The sequence below is a fragment of the Pteropus vampyrus genome, unplaced genomic scaffold (assembly GCF_000151845.1).
Source record: "Pteropus vampyrus isolate Shadow unplaced genomic scaffold, Pvam_2.0 Scaffold196, whole genome shotgun sequence".
Taxonomy (NCBI): Eukaryota; Metazoa; Chordata; class Mammalia; order Chiroptera; family Pteropodidae; genus Pteropus; species Pteropus vampyrus.
Genome location: NW_011888977.1, coordinates 270,768 through 290,872, shown reverse-complemented (window position 1 = coordinate 290,872; position 20,105 = coordinate 270,768). Strand labels below are relative to the sequence as shown.

Here is a 20,105-nt window from a genome sequence, read left to right as displayed (position 1 = left end):
TTTCAGGTGTACACATAGCGATTAGACATTCATATAACTTATGAAGTGATCATTTTGATAAATCCAGTACCCATCTGACACCATACAGAGTTATTACAATATTATTGACTGTATTCCTTATGCTATACTATGACTATTTGGTAATTACCAATTTGTACTTCTTATTCTCTTCCCCTTTTTTACCCACCCTCTCAATCCCCTTCCCATTTGGCAGCCATGAAAATGTTCTCTGTATCTATGATTTTGTTTCTGTTTTGTTTGTTTATTTTGTTCTTTAGATTCCTCATGTAAATGAAATCACATGGCATTTGCCTCTCTCTGTCTCACTTACTCCACTCTGCAAAATACCTTCTAGGCCAATCCATGTTGTTACAGATGGCAAGATTTCATTCTTTTTTTATGGTGGAGTAATATTCCTTTATAAATGTGCACCACCTCTTTCTTATCCATTTATCTATTGATGGAGACCTAGGTTCTATCCATATCTTGACTATTGTAAATACTACTGCAGTGAACATATGGATGTACATGTCTCTTTGAAGTAGTGTTTTCAGTTTCTTTAGCTTAATACCCAGAAGTGGGATTACTGGGTTCTTCTTTGTCTCCTATTATAGCCTTTATTTTAAAGTTTATTTTGTTCTGTATAAGTGTTGCTACCCCAGCTTTTTCTGTTTGTTTCTATTTTCATGATATACATTTTTCCATCCTTTTACTTTCAGTCTGATTGTATCTTTTGATCTGAAGTGAATCTTGTAGGCAGCATACGTAAGGGTCTTATTTTCTTATGCATTCATCCACCCTGTGTCTTTCAATTGGAGCATTTAGTCCATTTACATTTAAAGTTAATGTAGTTATTGCCATTTTATTCATATTTTTAACCTTTTTTTCTCTTCTCAAAGAAGTCTCTCAAACATCTCCTGTAATACTGACTTGGTGATGATGAACTCCTTTAGCTTTTTCTTGTCTGGGAAGCTCTTTATCTGTCCTTCAATTCTAAATGGCAGCTTTGCTGGGTAGAGTCATTTTGGCTATAGGTCCTGTCTTTTCATCACTTTGAATATTTCATGTCAGTCCCTCTGGCCTGCAAAGTTTTTGTTGAGAAATCAGCTGACAGTCTTATGGGAGCTCTCTTGTAGGTAACTAACTGCTTTTCTCTTGGTGCTCTTAAGATTCTCTCTTTGTCTTTAACTTTTGGCATTTTAGTTATGATGTGTCTCAGTATGGGCCTCTTTGGTTTCATTTTGTTTGGGCCTCTCTGCTTCCTGGGCTTGTATGTCTGTTTCCATATCCAGGTTAGGAAAGTTTTCAGTCATTGTTTCTTCAATTAGGTTTTCAATTCCCTGCTCTCTCTCTTCTCGTCTGATACCCCTATGATGTGAATGTTGGTACACTTGATGTTGTCCCAGAGGCCCGGCCCCTTAAACTATCCTCATTTTTTTGGATTCTTCTTTCCTGTTGCTATTCTGATTGGGTGTTTTCTGCTACCTTAATCGTTGATTAGATCCTCTGCTTCATCTAATCTGTTGATTTCTCCTAAGGTCTTCTTCATTTCAATTATTGTAGTCTTTATTTCTTACCAGTTCTTTTTTATGTTTTCTATCCATTTTAATGTTTTCTATCTCTTTGTTAAAGTTCTAACAGAGTTCATCTACTCTCCCTAAGTTTACTGACCATCCTTATAACAAGTGTTTTGAACTATGCATCTGATAGATTGCTTAGTTTTGTTTAGTTCTTTGTCTGGAGCTTTGTTCTCTTCTCTCATTTCATACACGCTTGTCTCCCCATTTCGGCTGTCTCCCTGTGTTTATTTCTGTGTGTTAGGTAGGGCTGCTATGTCTCCTGGTCTTAGTAGAGTGGCCTTAAGTAGTAGATGTCCTGTGGGGCCCAGTGGTGCAGTATCCCCGGTCACCTGAGCTGGGTGCTCCAGGTGTATGCCTCTTGTATGGGTTGTGTGTGCCCACTTATTATAGTTGAGCTTTGGTTGCAGTTTGCACATCAGCGGGAGGGACTGACCCTCGGACTGACTGGTTGTGAGGACTGGCCGGTGAATATAGTAGAGGAGCTGTTCTGCAGGAACTGATCTTACAACATAGGGTTCACTTTAGCAGGGTTCTGGTGCCTGCCCAGTCTGCCCTCGGGGTGTTGTTTGTGGAGGTGGCTGCTGGTGCTCTTACTGCTCAGAAGCTGGCCACTGGGTGTGCTGGCCCCAAGGCCTCCTGAGGAGCCTGCTACAGGCCAAGTTCAGCCACAGCCTGAGCTCTGCTCAGGGCTACCTGGCATGAGTCACCAAGCAGTCCACAGATGGACACCACCTATGTTGGGCTTGGAGGTGCCTGAAGAGGCCAAGCCGGAACCGAGACCAGTGCTACTAGTGTTGGGCTTAGCGCTGCTCAGCAAGAGGTATGGGACATGCTGAGGCCACTTGCTGCTTGCTTGGAGTTTGTGAACCTTTGAGAGACTTTAAGAAAGTCTGCAGCATGAGCCAAGTCAGGCCATTTGTAGGGAAAATCCACTAGAAGCAACTTGGGTGGGCCCACAAGTTCTGTGGGATGGGGTCTCAGAGAATCACCAGAGCCAGCTGATAAGTGTTAGCTAGGTTGATGGAAACTCATATGTGGCTGCTGCCTGAGTCTGCGTGCTGGGTGTGGGGAGGGCCCAACAAAGGAATAGTCAGTGGCCTCTGCCAGCACTTCTAACTGGGAGAAAGCCTCCCTGAAGCCAGACAATTTTGTTCCTCCTTGTATGTCTCTGGCACCCCAGAGCTGCTGCCCCAGCACTAGAGCTCAGAGCCAGCGATTCTGCCAGTGGGTTAGTTTGTGCTCCAGCCCTCCAAAAGGAATACCTGGGACTCCAGCAGCCTTCTGTCCCACTGATTTTCACATCCAGATTTTGTGAGGACTTGTCTTCCTGGCATTGGAGCTGTGGGTTGGGAAACCTGGTATGGGGCTGGGAACCCTTGCTTCTCTGGGAGGATCTCCGCAGCCGAGACATCCCGATTTTTAACCACCACATGTGGGTATGGGACCAGCCTGTTCTGCATCTCCACCCTTCCTACCAGTCTAAATGTGGTTTATTCTGTATGTTCATAATTGTAGGACTTCTGTTTAGCTAGACTTCAGGAGATTTTCAGTGATGGTTGTTCTGTAGTTTGCTTGTAATTTTGATGTGGTCGTGAGAGGAAGCAAGCACAGTGTTTACCTACTCTGCCATCTTGACCAGAAATCCCTTTCTGCTTTTTTTTTTTAAACTTAAATTTTAAATAGATAATGTATTCCTGACACTCAAAAATATAAAAATAAATACATATTCATATATGTATAAATACAATGAAATAGTTACATTTCTGCCTTCCCGAATCTACTAGGTTACTACTATTGTTAGTTTCCTATGTGTGCTTACAGTTTCTTTATGCACGTATAAGCAAATATAATTACATATTATTTTTCTTTTTTTCACACAAAAGGAAGCATTCTAGGCACATTTTGTAGCCTGCTTTTTTAACTCTACCCTGTAGGTAGCAGTAATGTGTCGTCTTAGTACATAGAGAACTTTTTTTTAAACCTTTATAGTACTGTAGTCCCTTATCCATTTGCCTTGTCGATATACATTTAATGTTGTTTCCAAACTTTTATTGCAAATTATGCTAATGAATGAACTTACGCCTATGGTATTTTGTATAGGGTACTTTCTCTGAAGTGGTATAATTAAGCAAAAGGTATATGCAATTGTAATTTTGATGATAGCATCAAAGCGACTCCCATAGGACTTTGGCAAGGTATAAGTGCCTGTTTTCTCGTAGCCTTACCAATAGTGTGAGCTTCATGCTTTTGTATTTCTGCCAATTCAAGGTGAAAATGGCATCACAAAGTATAATTTTACTTTGCTTTTTTTCTTATTAGCATCATTCTCTGTGTTGTTGAATAATTTCGATCTATTCATATCCTTCACTCATTTTTTTCATTAGTTCTTAGTCCTTTTGATTTTTTAGGAACTCTTTATATATTAGGGAGATTAGCCCTTTAAGATGAGTAATTTTCTTGGTTTGCTGTTTAACTTCGTTACGGAAGTATTGGGTGTTTAAGTGCTCCCATCCAGTTTGTTTCAGTTTTGCAGTTTTAGAGCCGCGTTACACATCTCCTTCATAAATCTTAGAATTTTTTAATGATTTCCCCATAATCTAGTTCTAGAAGTGAATATCAGGATCAAAGGTTTGGCGTTTAAAGGTTCTTAATATGTATTGTTCGACCATCGTTTTTACTACTTAGTACAAAGTCAAACATTACTCTTGATTTCTGCATCCTAATTTTATTGATGAAAATCCAGTTTATTGTGTTTCTCCTTGTTTTAATTAGGTATGGCAACTAGAGATCTCATAACACAAATCCCTCACGGAAATATGCCCAACTTATGATACCTTCAATAGAATTTTCTGATTAAACAAATATTTTTAAGCATGTGGCACCTCAGTAGTGGCAGTGATTCTCAGCTGGAGACTACCCTGTAGAAGGGACCTCTTCCCCAGTGAGACTCACTGCTTCTGAAGGGGTGAGTTGCTGTGTCCTGGGGTGAGAGGAGAACCAATAACCCTGACCCTGGTGCTGGCCACAAAAATACCTTATCTGGTCAGGGAGACACAACGCTGTATGCTATGACAAGTGCCCAGTAGAGCTATGAATAGGTATGCAGGAAACAGGAGGGATGCGAGAGAGGCCTGTGCCTTGGTGCATCAGGGAAGGCATCATGCAGGAGGGACACACTTGGGCCCTGAGCTCTGCAGAAGAGACTAAAGGGAAAGGATGCTCCAAGTCACAGGGGAATCACTGATTAAAGAAAAAGGTACCCAAGTGCATAGTGGTGTGTTGGAGGCAAGTCATTGAGCTGGACGTCATGGTGTCTGAAGTGAGAGCAGTTTGACTGAACGACTGCCCATTCCCTTCTGCTCCTACAGCTCCATACCTTGGCCTCCTTTAGGACACATACCCCTGTTGTCTTTCTTCCTTGCCAGACTAGGTGCTCCTGATACCTGGTACCTAGTACTGGCATGGATTGGGTCCTCAACTGTTATGTTTTCAGCACATTTTTACTAAAGAATTTATACTTTATTCCATGGCCAGTGGATACCAGGGATATGTTTTGATCACTCAGAGAAAAGGAATCCAGGTGAGAAGTAGTGAAAGGCTTTGGATCAAGGTAGAGGATATGGGAAGGAGGGGATAAATTTGGGAGATACTCGTATAATTAAATGACAAGTCTTGGTGACCATTTGATGTGAGCGTAAAATATTGTAAGACAACAAAAATGGTTTTGAGGCACTGGCTGGTAAAGTTGGACGAGTATTGATGCTATTCTGGAAATGGAGGTTTAGAAGGCTATTATCTGGAGTACAGGAGTCTTGATTTTTCTTGGACTACAGAATATGTCCTTGTCAGTTTGATTTACATCCTTATAATTAAATCTTTGTTACTTAAATAATTTTGATTTATTTCCTTTGTTCAGTCTATAAGTTTCCTGTATAAAGACATATTGCTTTTGTAGTAATAAGTGCTCGTAGAATATTGAATCCGAGGCCTTGGAAGTTCAAAGCCTATGTCTTCCATTTCTAATTGTGGATCCTTTGGCAAGTCACTTAACCTTCTTATCCTCAGTGCCTCATCTCTAAAATAAGGATGATGATACAACTACGTATTTCATAGGATTTCTATGAGAAATGAGGTGGTGAGTGAAAATACTTTGTAAAACACATATAAATACTAACTTTTGTTTGAAATTGGTTCCCCTTTTTGGGGGAGCAGAGTTCTGTTAACATCTCTTACTAGTATTGGAATATCGATGGATTCTTCATGATCTTAGGATAACAGTCTACTGAAATACCTGATTTCTATAAATTCTTTGGCAGTAAGAACAGTATATAATTTAAGTGCAAAGCACCGTGCCCATATATGGTAGGTACTTCACTAAGTCTTGTTGGAGCCAACAACTTTTCAAACAAGGTGAGGATGAAAAGAGCCTTGGTTTTGGCATCAAAAGACTTGGCCTTGGGCACATGACTTTATCTTCGTTTTCACTTCTGTAAAATGAACCTAATACCTACTTTACAGGGAGGATTCAAATGATGTGTAAAGCATGTTTATTCACCCAACAAATATTTATTGAATCTGTTCTAGATGCAAGGCACTGTTATAGGTGCTACAAAAAATCACAAAGATAAAGTTCATGTTTTATAGATTTTACATTCTAGTGAGATTAAAAATAGATGTATGATTTCTGGAAGTGATAAATGAGGAAAATAAAACAGCTATTTGAAATAGGATATCAGGGAGGTCTCAGAGGAAATAACATACCCAGCAGGTGTAGTATATAAAAATAGTGACATAGTGAAAACTTGTAAAAATTGGTATGGATAAAGTGAGCAGAGTGAAATCAAATGGTCTTCATTCCCTAATACCTGACACAATGAAGACAAAAGGTAAAAGTCAGCCAAAAATAAAATAGAAAAAACAAATGTAGTTGACCCTTGCCCCTTGCACAACATGAATTTGAACTGCATGAGTCCACTTACACTGGGATTTTTTTTTTTTCCTTTTTTGAAAAATATTCAGTTGGCCATCAGATCTGTGGATTTCACATCCTCCGATTCAACCAACCACAGATCAAAGGACAGTATTTTTCATCTGAGATGGGGAAACTGCGGCTACAGAGGGCCAACTATATGTATTGTTCATGTCATTTCATATAAGGAACTTGAGCATTTCTGGATTTTGGTATCCGAGGAAGTCCTAGAACCATATAATTTCTGACTCCCCAAACATTTAGTCATCCCATTTATGCCAAGAGATGACTAAATGGGGAGTCAGAAATTATATGCAGATTTTTGACTGTGCACGGAAGTGGAGGAGGTGGCGTCCCTAAACCCTGCTGTTCACGGCTCATCTGTAAATATTAAGAAAATTCCTTCCATTAGCACTGAAATTAGAAGAGAAACTTAATACCATAAAACTCGAAGTGGCAGCCTAGGCATAATATCACTAAATGTGTAACACAGTTCGAGTGCCTCACCCGTATTTGTATATGTAATTAATTTACTCCTCACAGAGAAAGGTACAGAAATTTCTGGTATGGTTTAGTGCAAGTTCTAACCATGCAACCCTCTCTCTCACCTCTGTAAAATATACCAATTAATTCACAAAATCATGAGAATCGTAAGTAATCATCTTGAATCTGGAAAGAAACAGGAGGGGAGAATCTGTTATCTTCTGATGTGAGGGATAGTGGAACTGGTCGTTGGACAAAGAACTGGGTGCAGTGGGGCGGAATTAGGGGTTACCTCCCAGAAATAAAAGTTGCTGGGTTCCATGATGAGTTAGAGTAATGATAAGAAAGTCAAGGTCAGTTTGTCCCTCATTTGAATGGGCTCTGTCCCAACATATAAGACATTTCACTCTATCTCAGAAGTAAAAACAAAGCCCAGCTGTTCTCGTAAAGATTGTATCCAGTCTTAGCAGATCTATCTTGCTACCCTAATTCCCTGTCTTTTACCACCTACTTTTCTAAGTAGAGGAAATGAAAACTACCCTTGGAGAAGGGGAAAAGAACAAACTTCAGATAGGAGATTGACAGGAAATCAGGAAGAAACCAGAAGTAAATAGATGGTCTAAACAGAGTTACCCCCTGTAGGCATGAGCTAGATGAAAAGTGACATACCACCCACATAATCATACTGTGGGCAATAAAATTAAAGAAATGAATAGTGCATACAAAAATGAGCCGAGAACCAAGTCTGGAAGAACACATAATCTAAGGAACACCTAACTCCCAGCAGATTTTTCAAAATACAGAAGAATCAAGAGCTCAAAGGTAAGAAAATAAAGTATGAGATGCCAAAGGAAATTGAAATGTTAAGCCACACAATATGATGTATCTAATAAACCTGGAACATGTAAGAAACTTAGTAGACTTGACTAAAAAATCAAAGTACTGATGTAGAGAAAGACTTGAAATAATCTAGTCAGTGCAGAAAAAGAAGACAAGCAACCAGAAAATGATATCTATGGAGGACTGATAAAAATAATTACAGTGAGGATAATTGATGTCCAAAATAGAGAACCCAACAAGTGGATCAAAAATAATATGCAAACATGAAATAGGAAATTTACCCCAAATAAGAACTAAATCTACAAATATTAAAGTTCATTGAGTAGAGAGCGATTGACCATGAGAGACTTATCCTGGTGGTGGTTTTAAAAATATTGTCAATCTTTTTAATTTTAACCATTCTAGTATATGGTAGTGATATTTCACTGTAGTTTTAATTTTCATTTTCCTAATAACTAATATTGAGCATCTTTTCATGAGCTTGTTTGGCATTTGTATATCTTATGTAATGAAGTGTGTCTTTACATCCATGTTTAAACACTTCTATTGAGGTACAGTTGACAAAATCAACTGTCCATATTTAAAATCCTTTGCGTCCTGATCTCTGCTGCTGCCACCGCCTTACACCACAACCACGCCACCCTGCACCATCATCTGCTTCCCTGCTCAAGGCTGGAGTATCCCACTTGAGTGCTATGAGTTTATTGGAAGAACCCTCATCCCCATGGCCTCCTCCCAGGGCTCCGTGAGGCTGAGGTCTCTGTGTCCCAACACTCCTGTCTCCCGCCCCCCAGGGCACAGAAAGGGCATGCTCATGCGGGGGCTGACCAGGGCCAGAGCAGGAAGGAGGAGGTGGTGACCAAGGATACCTGGCTGTAGGGCTCACTCAAGGCCTCCTGTCTCTACTGGCAGCTCCCCAAGCTACAGGACGGAGACCTCAGACCAGTCCAATGCCATTCTACACCACCTGGGCCGCTCCTTCTGGCTGTGTGGGAAGGACTTGCGGGAGGTGGCTCCGGTGTATGGGTGAAGGGATGGTGTGGACCTCCGCTGCCAATAAGTCACACTCATCCGTGCCTTGCCTTTCATTTTATTAGTAGAACCTTTTGAAGAGACGTTTTAAATTTTGACCAAGTCCAATTTAACAGTTGTTTTGTTTTGTTTTGTTTTGTTTTCAATGGTTCATACTTTTTATTTCCTAAGAAATTTCTGCCTAACCCAAGATAACAGGATTTTTCCTGTGTTCTTGTAGAAGTTTTTAGTTTTATTTCTTATATTTAGGTCTGTGATCCATTTTCAGTTAATTTTTGTATATGGTATATGAGAGTCAAGGTTCATTTTTTTCCAAATGAATAGCCAATTGTTGTAATGCCAGTTTTTATTTATTACTGATTACCTTTTTCTTCTCGCTTATCAGTTACTGAGAAGAATGTTAAAACCTCCAACTGTGATTATGGATATGTCTTTATCTTCTGTCAGATTTATGTCTTATGAATTTCGTGCCGTTTTAAGATATGTGCACTTGTATTATATTTATCTGATGAATTAATCCTGTTATAATTATGACATGTTCTTATTTATTTCTGATCATACTCCTTCCTTGGAGTATATTTTGTCTGCTAATGTAGCCACATTAGCTTTCTTTTGTTTAGTCTTTGTATAGTTGATTTTTTTTCACCCTTTTACTTTCAACCTCTTCTTTTAAATACAAAGTATTTTTTTACATAAATTATTCCACTTATTTAAACTAAAAAGAAAGTTCACCTGTTTCTCCTACCTCCCAACCCCCCCCTCTGGCAACAACCAGTCTATTCTCTGTATCTATGAGCTTGGTTTTGGTTTGGTTTTGTTTAGATTCCACATATAAGAGAGATCATATGGCATTTGTCTTTCTCTGACTTATTTCACTTAGTATAATGCCCTCCAGGTCAATCCATGTTGTTACGAATGGCACAATTGCATTCTTTTTTATGTGTACTCTATTGTATATATATGTGTGTGTGTGTCACAATTTATCCATTCATCTATCGATGGACATGTTTTCATATCTTGGCTAGTATAAATAACACTGCAGTGAACATGGGAGTGCATATATCTTTTTGAGTTAATGTTTTTATTATCTTTGGATAAATACCAAGAAGTGGAATTGCTGGATCATACGATACATCTATTTTTGATTTTTTGAGGAACTTCCATACTCTTTTCCCTAGTGGCTGTACCAATTTACAATCCCACCAACAGTGCAAAAGTGTTTCCTTTTTTCTACATCCTTGCCAACACTTGTTACTTCTTGTCTTTTTGATAATAGCCTAGTATGAGGTGATATCTAAAATGTTTTTCTTAAACGGCTTAAATATATGGCTCTTGTCTTTTTAAAAATCCATCTGTTTGCCTTTTACATGACATTTTAGTCCATTTAATGTAATTATTGGTGGTAGTGGGTTAATTTTATTCTGCTATTGGCCTTTCCAGCTTTTATTTATTTATTTTTTTGCCCCTTTTCTTTTTTGTTTAAACTTTTCAGTGAATTGAATATTCTTTTTTTTTGGTTTTTTTTTTCTTTTTTTAAGTTTAAGGGGTAACATTGGTTAATGCAATTATATAATTTTCAGGTGTACATTATCATTTGATATCTATATATTCTATTGTGTGTTTACCACCCAAAGTCCAGTTTCCTTCAGCCACCATATATTTGATCCCCTTTACCCACTTCACCCTCCCCCTAACTCCCTATATTTGTCCCCCTTTACCCTGTCTACTTCCCCCCTCCTCCCCCACCCCACTAATAACCACTACTCTATAGTCCTCTGGTAACCACTAGTCTATAGTCCATGTCCATGAGTCTCTGTTTGTTTGTCCTGCTAATTTGTTGCTTTTAGGTTTATATCTACATATAAGTGATATCATGTGATTTTCAACTTTTTCTGGCTGGCTTATTTTGCTTAGCATGATTATCTCAAGGTCCATCTATGTTGTCACAAATGGCAGTATTTCATCTCTTCTTATGGCTGAGTAATATTCCATTGTATATATGTACCACAGCTTCTTTAGCCAATCATCTATTGTGGGACACTTCAGTTGCTTCCATGTCCTGGCCACTGTGAATAATGCTGCTATGAACATTGGTGTGCAAATATCTTTTTGGATATGGGTTTTCAAGTCTTTGGGGTAAATATCCAGTAGAAAGATTGCTGGATCATATAGTAGATCAATTCTTAGTTTTTTGAGGAACCTCCATACTGTTTTCCATAGTGGCTGTACCAATTTGCAGTCCCACCAGCAGTATAAGAGGGTTCTTTTTGAATTGAACATTCTTAGTTTATGTTTTTGTCTCCTTTTGTGACTTTCCGTAGTGGCTCTCTTACCTTTTTTGTGTTAGCTTTGTGATTATAATATACTTCTCTGAGCTATTGCAGTCTACCTTCACATAATAGTTTACTACTTTATGAACTAAGAACCATCCAGATTCCCATTTACCTTCTCCTGCCCTTTATGATCTTGTTTTCATATATCCACTTCTATATATGCTGTATACCCATAATACAGTATTATTTTTGCTTGAAATAATAGTTTTTAAGGAAAAGAAGTCTGTATATATTAAATGAAAATAATTATTAGAAGATCTTTTATGTTTGTTCATAAAAGGGTGCTCCACATTCCTTCACGCAGGTGTAAGCTTCCATCTGATATTTCCCTTCATCTTGAAGAACTACTTTTAATTTTTTTTGAAGTATAGATTTATTGGAGACAAATCTCTCAGGTTATGTCTGTCTAAAAATGTATTAATATTGCTTTTAATGGACATTTTCATTGCATATGAATCTTATTTTTTTACTTTTCTTCTTTCAGCTCTGAAAAGATTTGTCCCATTGTCTTCTTGCCTTTGTATTAAAAACTAGCTGTATTTCTTATTGTTCTATTTGTAATATATATGTGTACTTTATGTACTTTGTGTATTTTAATTTATCCTGCTAGGAATTTGCTGAGCCTTTTTGATTTGTAGGTTTGATGTCTTTTCACTAATTTGGGGGAAATTTTGGCTATTATCTCTTCAAATATTTTTTCTATCTTCTTTCTTCTAGGACTCCAGTTAATTATATGTTACAGTACTCGAAGTTGTCTCATGGTTTTTAAATGCTGTTTCTTTTTTAGTTTACACTTTTTGTTTCATTTTGGATATTTCTTATTTTCCTTAAATTCAGTTTTTGTTGTTTGTTTCCAGTCTGCTGTTAACTTTTATTGAATGAAATTCTTTATTTCTGATACACATTTCTGTTTCAGTCTCTCACGGTTTCCATTTCTGTGCTAAATTCCTCATCTGTTTATGCATGTTCACCTTTTCCACTAGATTCTTTTACGTGTTTATTATTGGTACTTTAAAGTAGCAGTTCCCAACCTTTTTGGCACTAGGGACTGGTGCTGCTATGAGAATCTAATGATCTGAGATGGAGCTGAGGCGGTGATGCGTGCAAATACAGATGAAACTTTGGTCGCTCACCTACTATGTGGCCTGGTACCTAACAGGAGGCCATGAACTGGTACTGGTCTGTGGCCTGGGGATTGGGGACCCCTGCTTTAAAGTCTTTGTCTAATAATTCCATTATCTTGTCTGTTGTTTTCTTTGTATTTTTCTGCTTCTTTCTATATATAATAACTTTTTAAAATATTGTAGATACCGAAGTCCTTAGAAGGGCATGCCGGTAGTACAGAGGTTGGAGTTCATTTAATTTGCAGTTGAGCTGAGTCTGGGCTTTGTGGCATTTTTATTTAGATTCAGTTCCACATTGGCTTTAGTGCCTTCATCCAGACTGAATCAAGCGTGGGTAAGACTTCAGGTATCTTGCCGTGCTTTACAGGCTGCGGCTAGTGCTTTGGACTTCCGGATTTTCTTTTTCTCTGGTTTACTCCTGGTACCCTGCAAGAAAGAAACAAAGCTTGGGAAGCATGATCTTAGATGTTAGATGTGATTTCTGTGTGGTCCTGACTCAGTGTTCTTTGTTTTCTTATTCTAGGTATTCCTGGAGTGGAGAACCACTTTTTTTGACTTGTCCTACATCAGAAGTCACTGAGCTCCCAGCCTGCAGCCACTGTGGAGCCCAAAGGACATTCGAGTTTCAGCTTATGCCAGCACTGGTCAGCATACTGAGAAGTGCTAATTTAGGTAATAGCCCTTTATTAATTTGGATGTGAATTTCTTGCACTAAATTTGGAATTATTTCAAAATGAAAGACTTTCATTTTTGTTTACTTATAAAATATAAGCATATTACGGAAATTTGGGAGATCAGTATGATTAGAATAATGTAGCTTTGTATTAAGTTTTGAAGTCAGGAAATGTGATTCTTCCACCTTTTTTTTTTAACGTTATTTTGGTGGTCCCTTGAGAATTCTTACGAATTTAAAAATGTTTTTCTATTTCTGTAAATAACACTGTTGAGACTTGATAGGGGTTGCATTGAATCTGTAGATCACTTTGAGTAGTATCGTTAACAATAATTAACAATATTAATTCTTCCAATCCATGAACACAGGACGTGTTTACATTTATCTGTCTTCTTTAATTTCCTTCAGCAACGTTTTGTACTTTTCATTGTACAAGTCTTTTGCCTCTTCAGTTAAATTTATTACTAGGTATTTTATTGTTTTTAGTGCTATTGTAAATTGTTGGTTTTTTAAAAAAAATTTATTTTAGTATTGTTCATTTAAGTGTATAGAAATATAATGAATTTGAGGGCGTCGATTGTCTTATTCTGTGACTTTATTGAATATATTTGCGAGAGGTGGTGCTAAGAAGAAAAGTTAGAGCTGTAAACACATACATTAAAAACAAAGAAATCTCCAATTAATTACCTAACTGTATACTTTACAGAACTAGCAAAAGAAGACCAATCAACCAAAGCTGGAAGAAGAAAGGAAAAAATAAAGGCTATGGCAGAGATTTTGAGGGAGAATATAAAAACAGGAGAGAAAAATATACAAAACCAAATTATTTGGTGTGGATTCTTTAGTTTTCCACATATAAGATCAGATCATCTGAAACAGATCAGTTTACTTTCTCCTTTCCAGTTTGGATGCCTTTTATTTTTTTTTCTTGCCTAATTGCTCTGTCTAGAACTTCTGTGTTAAATAGAAGTGGCAGAAGTGGGCATCCTTGTCTTGTTCCCAGGTCTTAGGAGGAAAGCTTTCAGTTTTTCACCATCAAATATCATGTTAGCTGTGGGTTTGTCATATATATGGCCTTTATGAAATTGAGGAATTTCCCTCGCATTCTTAGTTTATTGAGTGATTTTTATCACTACAGGATGTCGAATTTTGTCAAGTGCTTTTTCTGCGTCAATTGAGATGATCATGCAGTTCTACTCTTTCTCTTAATGTGGTGAATTACATTGATTTTTTTTGTATGTTTAACCATCTTTGCATTCTTGGGATAAATCCCATTGGATCATGGTGTATAAACCTTTTTATAAGTTCTTGGATTCCGTTTGCTAGTATTTTGTTGAAGATTTTTGCATCTATATTTATAAGGAATATTGCTAGCCTCATAGAATGAGTTAGTATTCCCTTCCATTTTTAGGAGCGTTTAAGGATTAATAGTCATTCCTCTTAAAATGCTTTGTAATATTAAACTATCTAGTTCTTGCCTTGTCTTTGTTGGGAGATTTTTGATTACTGAGTCAATCTCCTTACTAGCTACAGGTCTATTCAAATTTCCTATTTCTTCTTGAGTCAGTTTTGCTAGACTGTGTTTCTAGAAGTTTGTCCATCTCATTTAGGTCATCCAGTTTGTTGGTAGACAGTTGTTCACAGTATTCTCTTTAATCTTTTTTATTCCCATAGTAGTAATTTTCCTACTTTCATTTCTGATTTTAGTAATGTGGGGTTTCTCTTTCTTATTCATTCTAGCTAAAGATTTGTCAATTTTGTTGATCTTCACAAAGAACAAACTTTTGGTTTTGTATATTTTTCTTTATTGTTCTTATAGTCTCCATTTTAAAAATCTCTACGGTTCGTGCCCCAGGTGGAGCCACAGACCATACCCTGGGTACGCCAGGCCCCGCAAGTGCACCAGGGGCACCAGGCGCTGACCACGAGCATGTGAGAGGAGACGCCTCGCCTTCAGAGATCCGGTTCTTAAGGGGAAATGGCAACATCCATAGGTCAGGGGTGGAAGTGGGGCGGGGAGAATTAAAGAGAGGAAAAAAAAAATCTCTAGCCTTTATTTTTTTATTTCTTCTGCCAGCTTTGTTTGCTTGGTCTTTTTGTAGTTCCTTAAGGTATACAGTTATTAATTTGAGGTCATTAGGTATACAGTTCCTTAAGGTATACAGTTATTAATTTGAGGTCATCTTTTTGTAGTTCCTTAAGGTATACAGTCATTAATTTGAGGTCATTCTTTGTTTTTAATGTATGTATTTGCATCTGTAAATTTTCCTCTTAGCGCTGCTTTCACTGCATCTCATATAAGGTTCGGTGTGTTGTTGTTTTTTCCTTTTTTCTCAAAAGTATTGTTTAATTTCCATTGTTATTTCTTCTTTGATCTGTTGGTTTAAAATGTTTAACTTCCACATATTTTTGAATTTTCTAGTTTTCCTTCTGTTACTAGTTTTATTTCATTGTGATCAAAAAAGAAACTTTATATGATTTCAATCTTTTCCAATTCATTGAGACTTACTTTGTGGCTTAACATACGGTGTATCCCAGAGAATGTTCCATGTGCACTTCAAAAGAATGTATATACCGCTGTTAAGTGGAGTGTTCTTTATGTGTCCATTAGTTCTAATTGATTTATAGCATAATCATATTCTCTATTTTCTTATTGATCTGTCTGGTCCTCTTATTTATTATGAGTGGGATTATTGAAGTCAACTGTCATTGTAATACTGTCTGTTTCTCCCTTCAATTCTGTCAATTTCTACTTTATATATTTCAGGTCTTTGCAGATAGAAGCATGTATGTTTACAGTTATTATATTTTATTGGCCCTGTTGAACCTTTTTATCAACATGTAACAACCCTTTTTGTCTCTTGTAACCATTTTTTCATTTGCAGTGTATTTTGTCTAACAGTAATATAGCTACTCCAATTCTCTTTTGGTTACTGTTTGCCAGGAATATTTTTTTCTGTCCTTTTGCTGTCATCCTTTTTGTGTTCCTATATCTAAAGAGAGTCTCTAATAGTGTATAGGGAGATCTTTTTTTTATTATTCAGTTTGCCAATGCCTTTTTTAAAAGAGTTTAATCCATTTACATTTCATGTTATTACTGATAAAGAAGAATTGACTTCTGCCATTTAGCTATTTTCTGTATGTCACAATTTTTTTTCTCAATTCCTCTATTACTGCTCTTTTTTGTACTTAGGTGATTATTTGTAATATACCATTTAGATTCTCTTCTTTCATTTTATATTTTTTAGCTATTTACTAAATAACTTAAAAAATCTCCAAATGGCTACTTTGAGAATTACAATTAATATTACAACAGTCTAGTTTGAGTAACGCCAACTTCGTTTCAGTAACATACAAACATTCTACATGTATATATATTTCTGTTCTTCTCCCTTTGTAGTGTTATTGTCACAGATTCTAGCTTTATATCTCGTGCGTCTATTAACATAAATAATAATTATTTTATTCATTTGCCTCTTAAATCACATAGGAAAAAGAGAGAAGTTACAAACCAAACAAAAAGTACAATAAAGTAAAACTGGCTTTTATGAAGTTAATTTTACTAGTATTCTTTATTTTTTATCTTTGAGTTGCTGTCTAGTGTCCTCTCATTTCACCGTGAATAACTCCTCTTAGCATTTCTTGTAAAGCAGATCTACTGGTAATAAACTCCCTCAGCTTTTTCGAAATCTGATAATGTCTTAATTCTTAATTTTCAAAGGATGGTTTTGCTGCATATACGATTCTTGGTTTACAGTCTTTTTCTTCAGGACTTTAACAATGTCGTCCCACTGCCTCTTAGCCTTCCTGGCTTCTGAGAAATTAGCTGTTAAATCTTAAGGAGGATGTCTTGTATGTAACTAGTTACTTCTATCTTGCTTTCAGAATTATCTCTTTGTCTTTGAGTTTTAATAATTTGACTATAATGTGTCTAGTGTGGATCTCTTTCAGTTTTTCCTGCTTGAAGTTTCTCGGATGTGTAAGTAGCTTAGCTGCTAATGAAAAGACTCTGAAATTTACCAACCTCTTAATAAAGTTCTCCCCTGAGAGATGAAGTGTTTGACTAGACTTCAGAGTTCCAAAACAGTTGCTTCAGATAGTTCTGGCAGCTCACTGGTGCTCCAGTGTAAAGTAAGATTCCTGGAGCTTCCTATTCTACCATCCTCCCTGACATTACTCCCACAATTGATTTTTATATAATAAGCCCTACAATGTTCCTGATGACTTTTTTTGTTGATTACATCATGTTTTAGACATAGACAATCATGTCATTAGGGAATGAAGAGAGTTTTACTCCTTTCCTTAGCTAGCTGTCTTTTAATTTTTAAAATTTTTGCCTCCTAGTATTGACTAGAACCTCCAATACAAGGTTGAATATAAATATGAGAGCAGACATCTTTGTCATATTATAGGAGTAAAGCAGTCATCTTTAATCATTAAGTAACCTGTTAATTGTAGGGTTTTTGTAAATGTTCTTTTTCAAGTTGAAGAAGTTCCTGTCTATTCTTATTTTTTGCATTTTTAAAAAATTAATATATTTTTTATTATGATGACATTGGTTAATGAAATCCAGTAAATTTCAAGGGTACAATTCAACAGTATGGCATATATATATTGCATTCTGTGTTCACTACCCATAGTTAGATTTCTTTCTGTCACCATATATTTGACCCCTTTTATCTCATCTACCTCTCCCCTCCCCCCACCCTCTGGTAACCACTAGTCTGTTGTCCACGTCCATGAGTCTCTGTTTGTTTGTCTTGTTTGTTTGTTGCTTTTAGGTTTATATCTCACATATAAGTGATATCATGTGGTTTTCAACTTTTTGCATTCTTTTTAATAGCTGTGTGTGTGTGTGTGTGTATTTATTATCCAAGTTATGTTAGGAAATTGCAGCTTAATAGGTCTGTACCACAGTTTATGTTATTCTAAGCCACATAGGAGAGTATTGATTTCTCTTCATCCTTAGCAGCATCTGGTATAAAATTTTGGAAAAGCTTTGTGAATATTATTGATAAAAGAAAGCAATTTCACTCCTTGGTGTAAACCCAAGAGAATTGAAAGCATAATGTGTACACAGATGCTCATATCAGCATTGCTCATAATAGCCAAAAAGTAGAAATAACTCAAATGTCTATCAACTAATCAATGCATAAACAAAATGTGGGCTCCTCATAGAATATTATTCTGCCATAAAAAGTAATGAAGTACTGCATGACACATGCTACAGCATGGTTGTACCTTGAAAACATGCTAAGTGAAAGAAGCTAGGCACAAAAAGGCTACAGATTATATGATTTCATTTATATGAAATGTCCAAAATAGGTAAATCCATGGAAACAAAAAATATACTGGTGATTTCCAAAAGCTGGGGTCACGAGAGAATGGAGAGTGACTGCTAATGGATATGGGTATGGAGTATCTTTTTGGAGTGATGAAAGTGTTCTGGAAGTAGATCAGGGAGATGTTTGTATTCCTCTAGGAATATGCTAAAAAGAACCATTGAATTATACATTTTAAAATGGTGAATTTTATGGCATGTGAATTAGATTTCAATTAAGCAAAACACCATGTAAGCCACTGTGCAACTCTTAATGCCTTTGGTGATTCTTACAAAGACAACAGGAAGAACAGCTATGACAGCAAAGCAATAGTTATAACAATTAGGTTTAATAGAGGTAATTAAGCCAGTTTTAATAAATGAGCATTCATTCTTTAGAAGAATTATTAGTTTTATTTTGCCCTTTCATGTGTTAATATGTAGTTGAAATTTTTGCTTTTATATATATTTTTAACCAGAATTTCTATTAGTATATTGATGTCAATCCTTTGGGCCCTTATTTTTTGAGATCTTAATATTTTTCTTACTGGTCTATTTATTCTACATCCTCCTTGTTTCTTGCAAATTCTCCCTTTTTCCTTCCTATTTTTGTTTTGTTAGGTTTTTCACAGTTTAAAAATTTATGGGATTCTCTCAGTCTTTTTTGTTGTTATTTCTTATTTTAAATTCTAAGTCAAAAAGTCTTTTATCTTCCAGAGTATGGTTTTTTAAAATACTTAATTCTTTACTCCTTGCTGACCGATATTTTCATGGTGTGTGTGTGTGTGGGGAGGGGGGGCGCGCTATGTGAAGTGAGGATTTATATTTGCCCCTAATTGCTGAACAATTTTTTTACACCATTCATTGACTATTTCTTCTGTTCTTGTTTAAAATACTTTGTATAGTACTTTTCATCTTTTATGTCCTAACATATATATTTTTTTCTGAGTTCCTATGTTAATTTTTCTAAAAAATATTTTTAATCATAACTACAATATTTACTGCAGAAATCCAATTACCCAGAGATAATTGTTAGTGATATATGTTTCTGTCTCATTTGCTTTCTATACATTAAGAAATAAAAGAAATTAGTCTCAGAGATATTTTTGTTCTTCTCGTCACAGCATTTTCCAGTGTCCTTAAATGTTCTGCCCAGTGGAAGTTCCATGTCATCTGTTTCCAAAGTTATTGTACATTTCAAACCATTTTCTTTTTTTATTATAAATAACACTTTAGTATCCTTCTTGTATAGCTTTTTCTATATTTAGAAGTATTTCTTCATATGGCATCTTAGAAGTAGTAGAAGGATATGAATTTTTTAAAAGTTTGACACAAAAAAGAAATTATTTATAACTTGGTGTGTATCCTTTTATCTACCAAATAGGCAGTGTGCTTTGAACACACATAGATATGAAGATGTATTTTTTGTTGATAACAGTGAATACTATTATGAAATACTGGTGTCCTTTCTATTTATTGAGTCAAACTTTATAAATGAAGTATTCACAATTTTTAAAAGACGCATAGTACCAGAAGGCTCATAACAAAACTATAGCCCTTCTTGCATCCCTTCCTCCCTCCAGTTGCACTCAAGAGAGACACTGACAGCACTTTTAAGTTGTTTCTTCTAGAATTTACTTTTATATTTCTAAATAAAACATACTATTTTAAAATTGTTCTCTTTTAGACATTATCTGTTGAATTACACTTAATTATATTGGCATAGGAGGATTTAGATCTCTTACAACCCC

The 20,105-nt window shown here is 36.2% G+C and overlaps 1 protein-coding gene and 1 long non-coding RNA gene across 8 annotated transcripts in view; both read left to right on the top strand.

Annotated features, from left to right (window-relative positions):
* Positions 1 to 20,105, top strand: part of PDCD2L (programmed cell death 2 like) — a 31,087-nt gene that overhangs the window by 5,868 nt on the left and 5,114 nt on the right. For 2 of the 7 annotated variants that reach the window (XM_011371836.2, XM_023537665.1), the window contains 2 exons: positions 12,885 to 13,033; positions 13,741 to 14,347. In XM_011371836.2, the coding sequence (XP_011370138.1) occupies positions 12,885 to 13,033; positions 13,741 to 13,970 (379 nt within the window). In that variant the 3' untranslated portion in view covers positions 13,971 to 14,347. Of the gene's footprint in view, positions 1 to 12,884; positions 13,034 to 13,740; positions 14,348 to 14,853; positions 15,029 to 20,105 lie in introns of those variants that run through there. The other 5 variants (XM_011371839.2, XM_023537668.1, XR_002783205.1 and 2 more) reach the window with 4 other exon arrangements.
* On the top strand, positions 15,035 to 16,728 carry LOC111746635. Its single transcript, XR_002783206.1, has 2 exons — positions 15,035 to 15,145; positions 15,192 to 16,728. It is a non-coding gene; the product is annotated as an uncharacterized LOC111746635 (long non-coding RNA).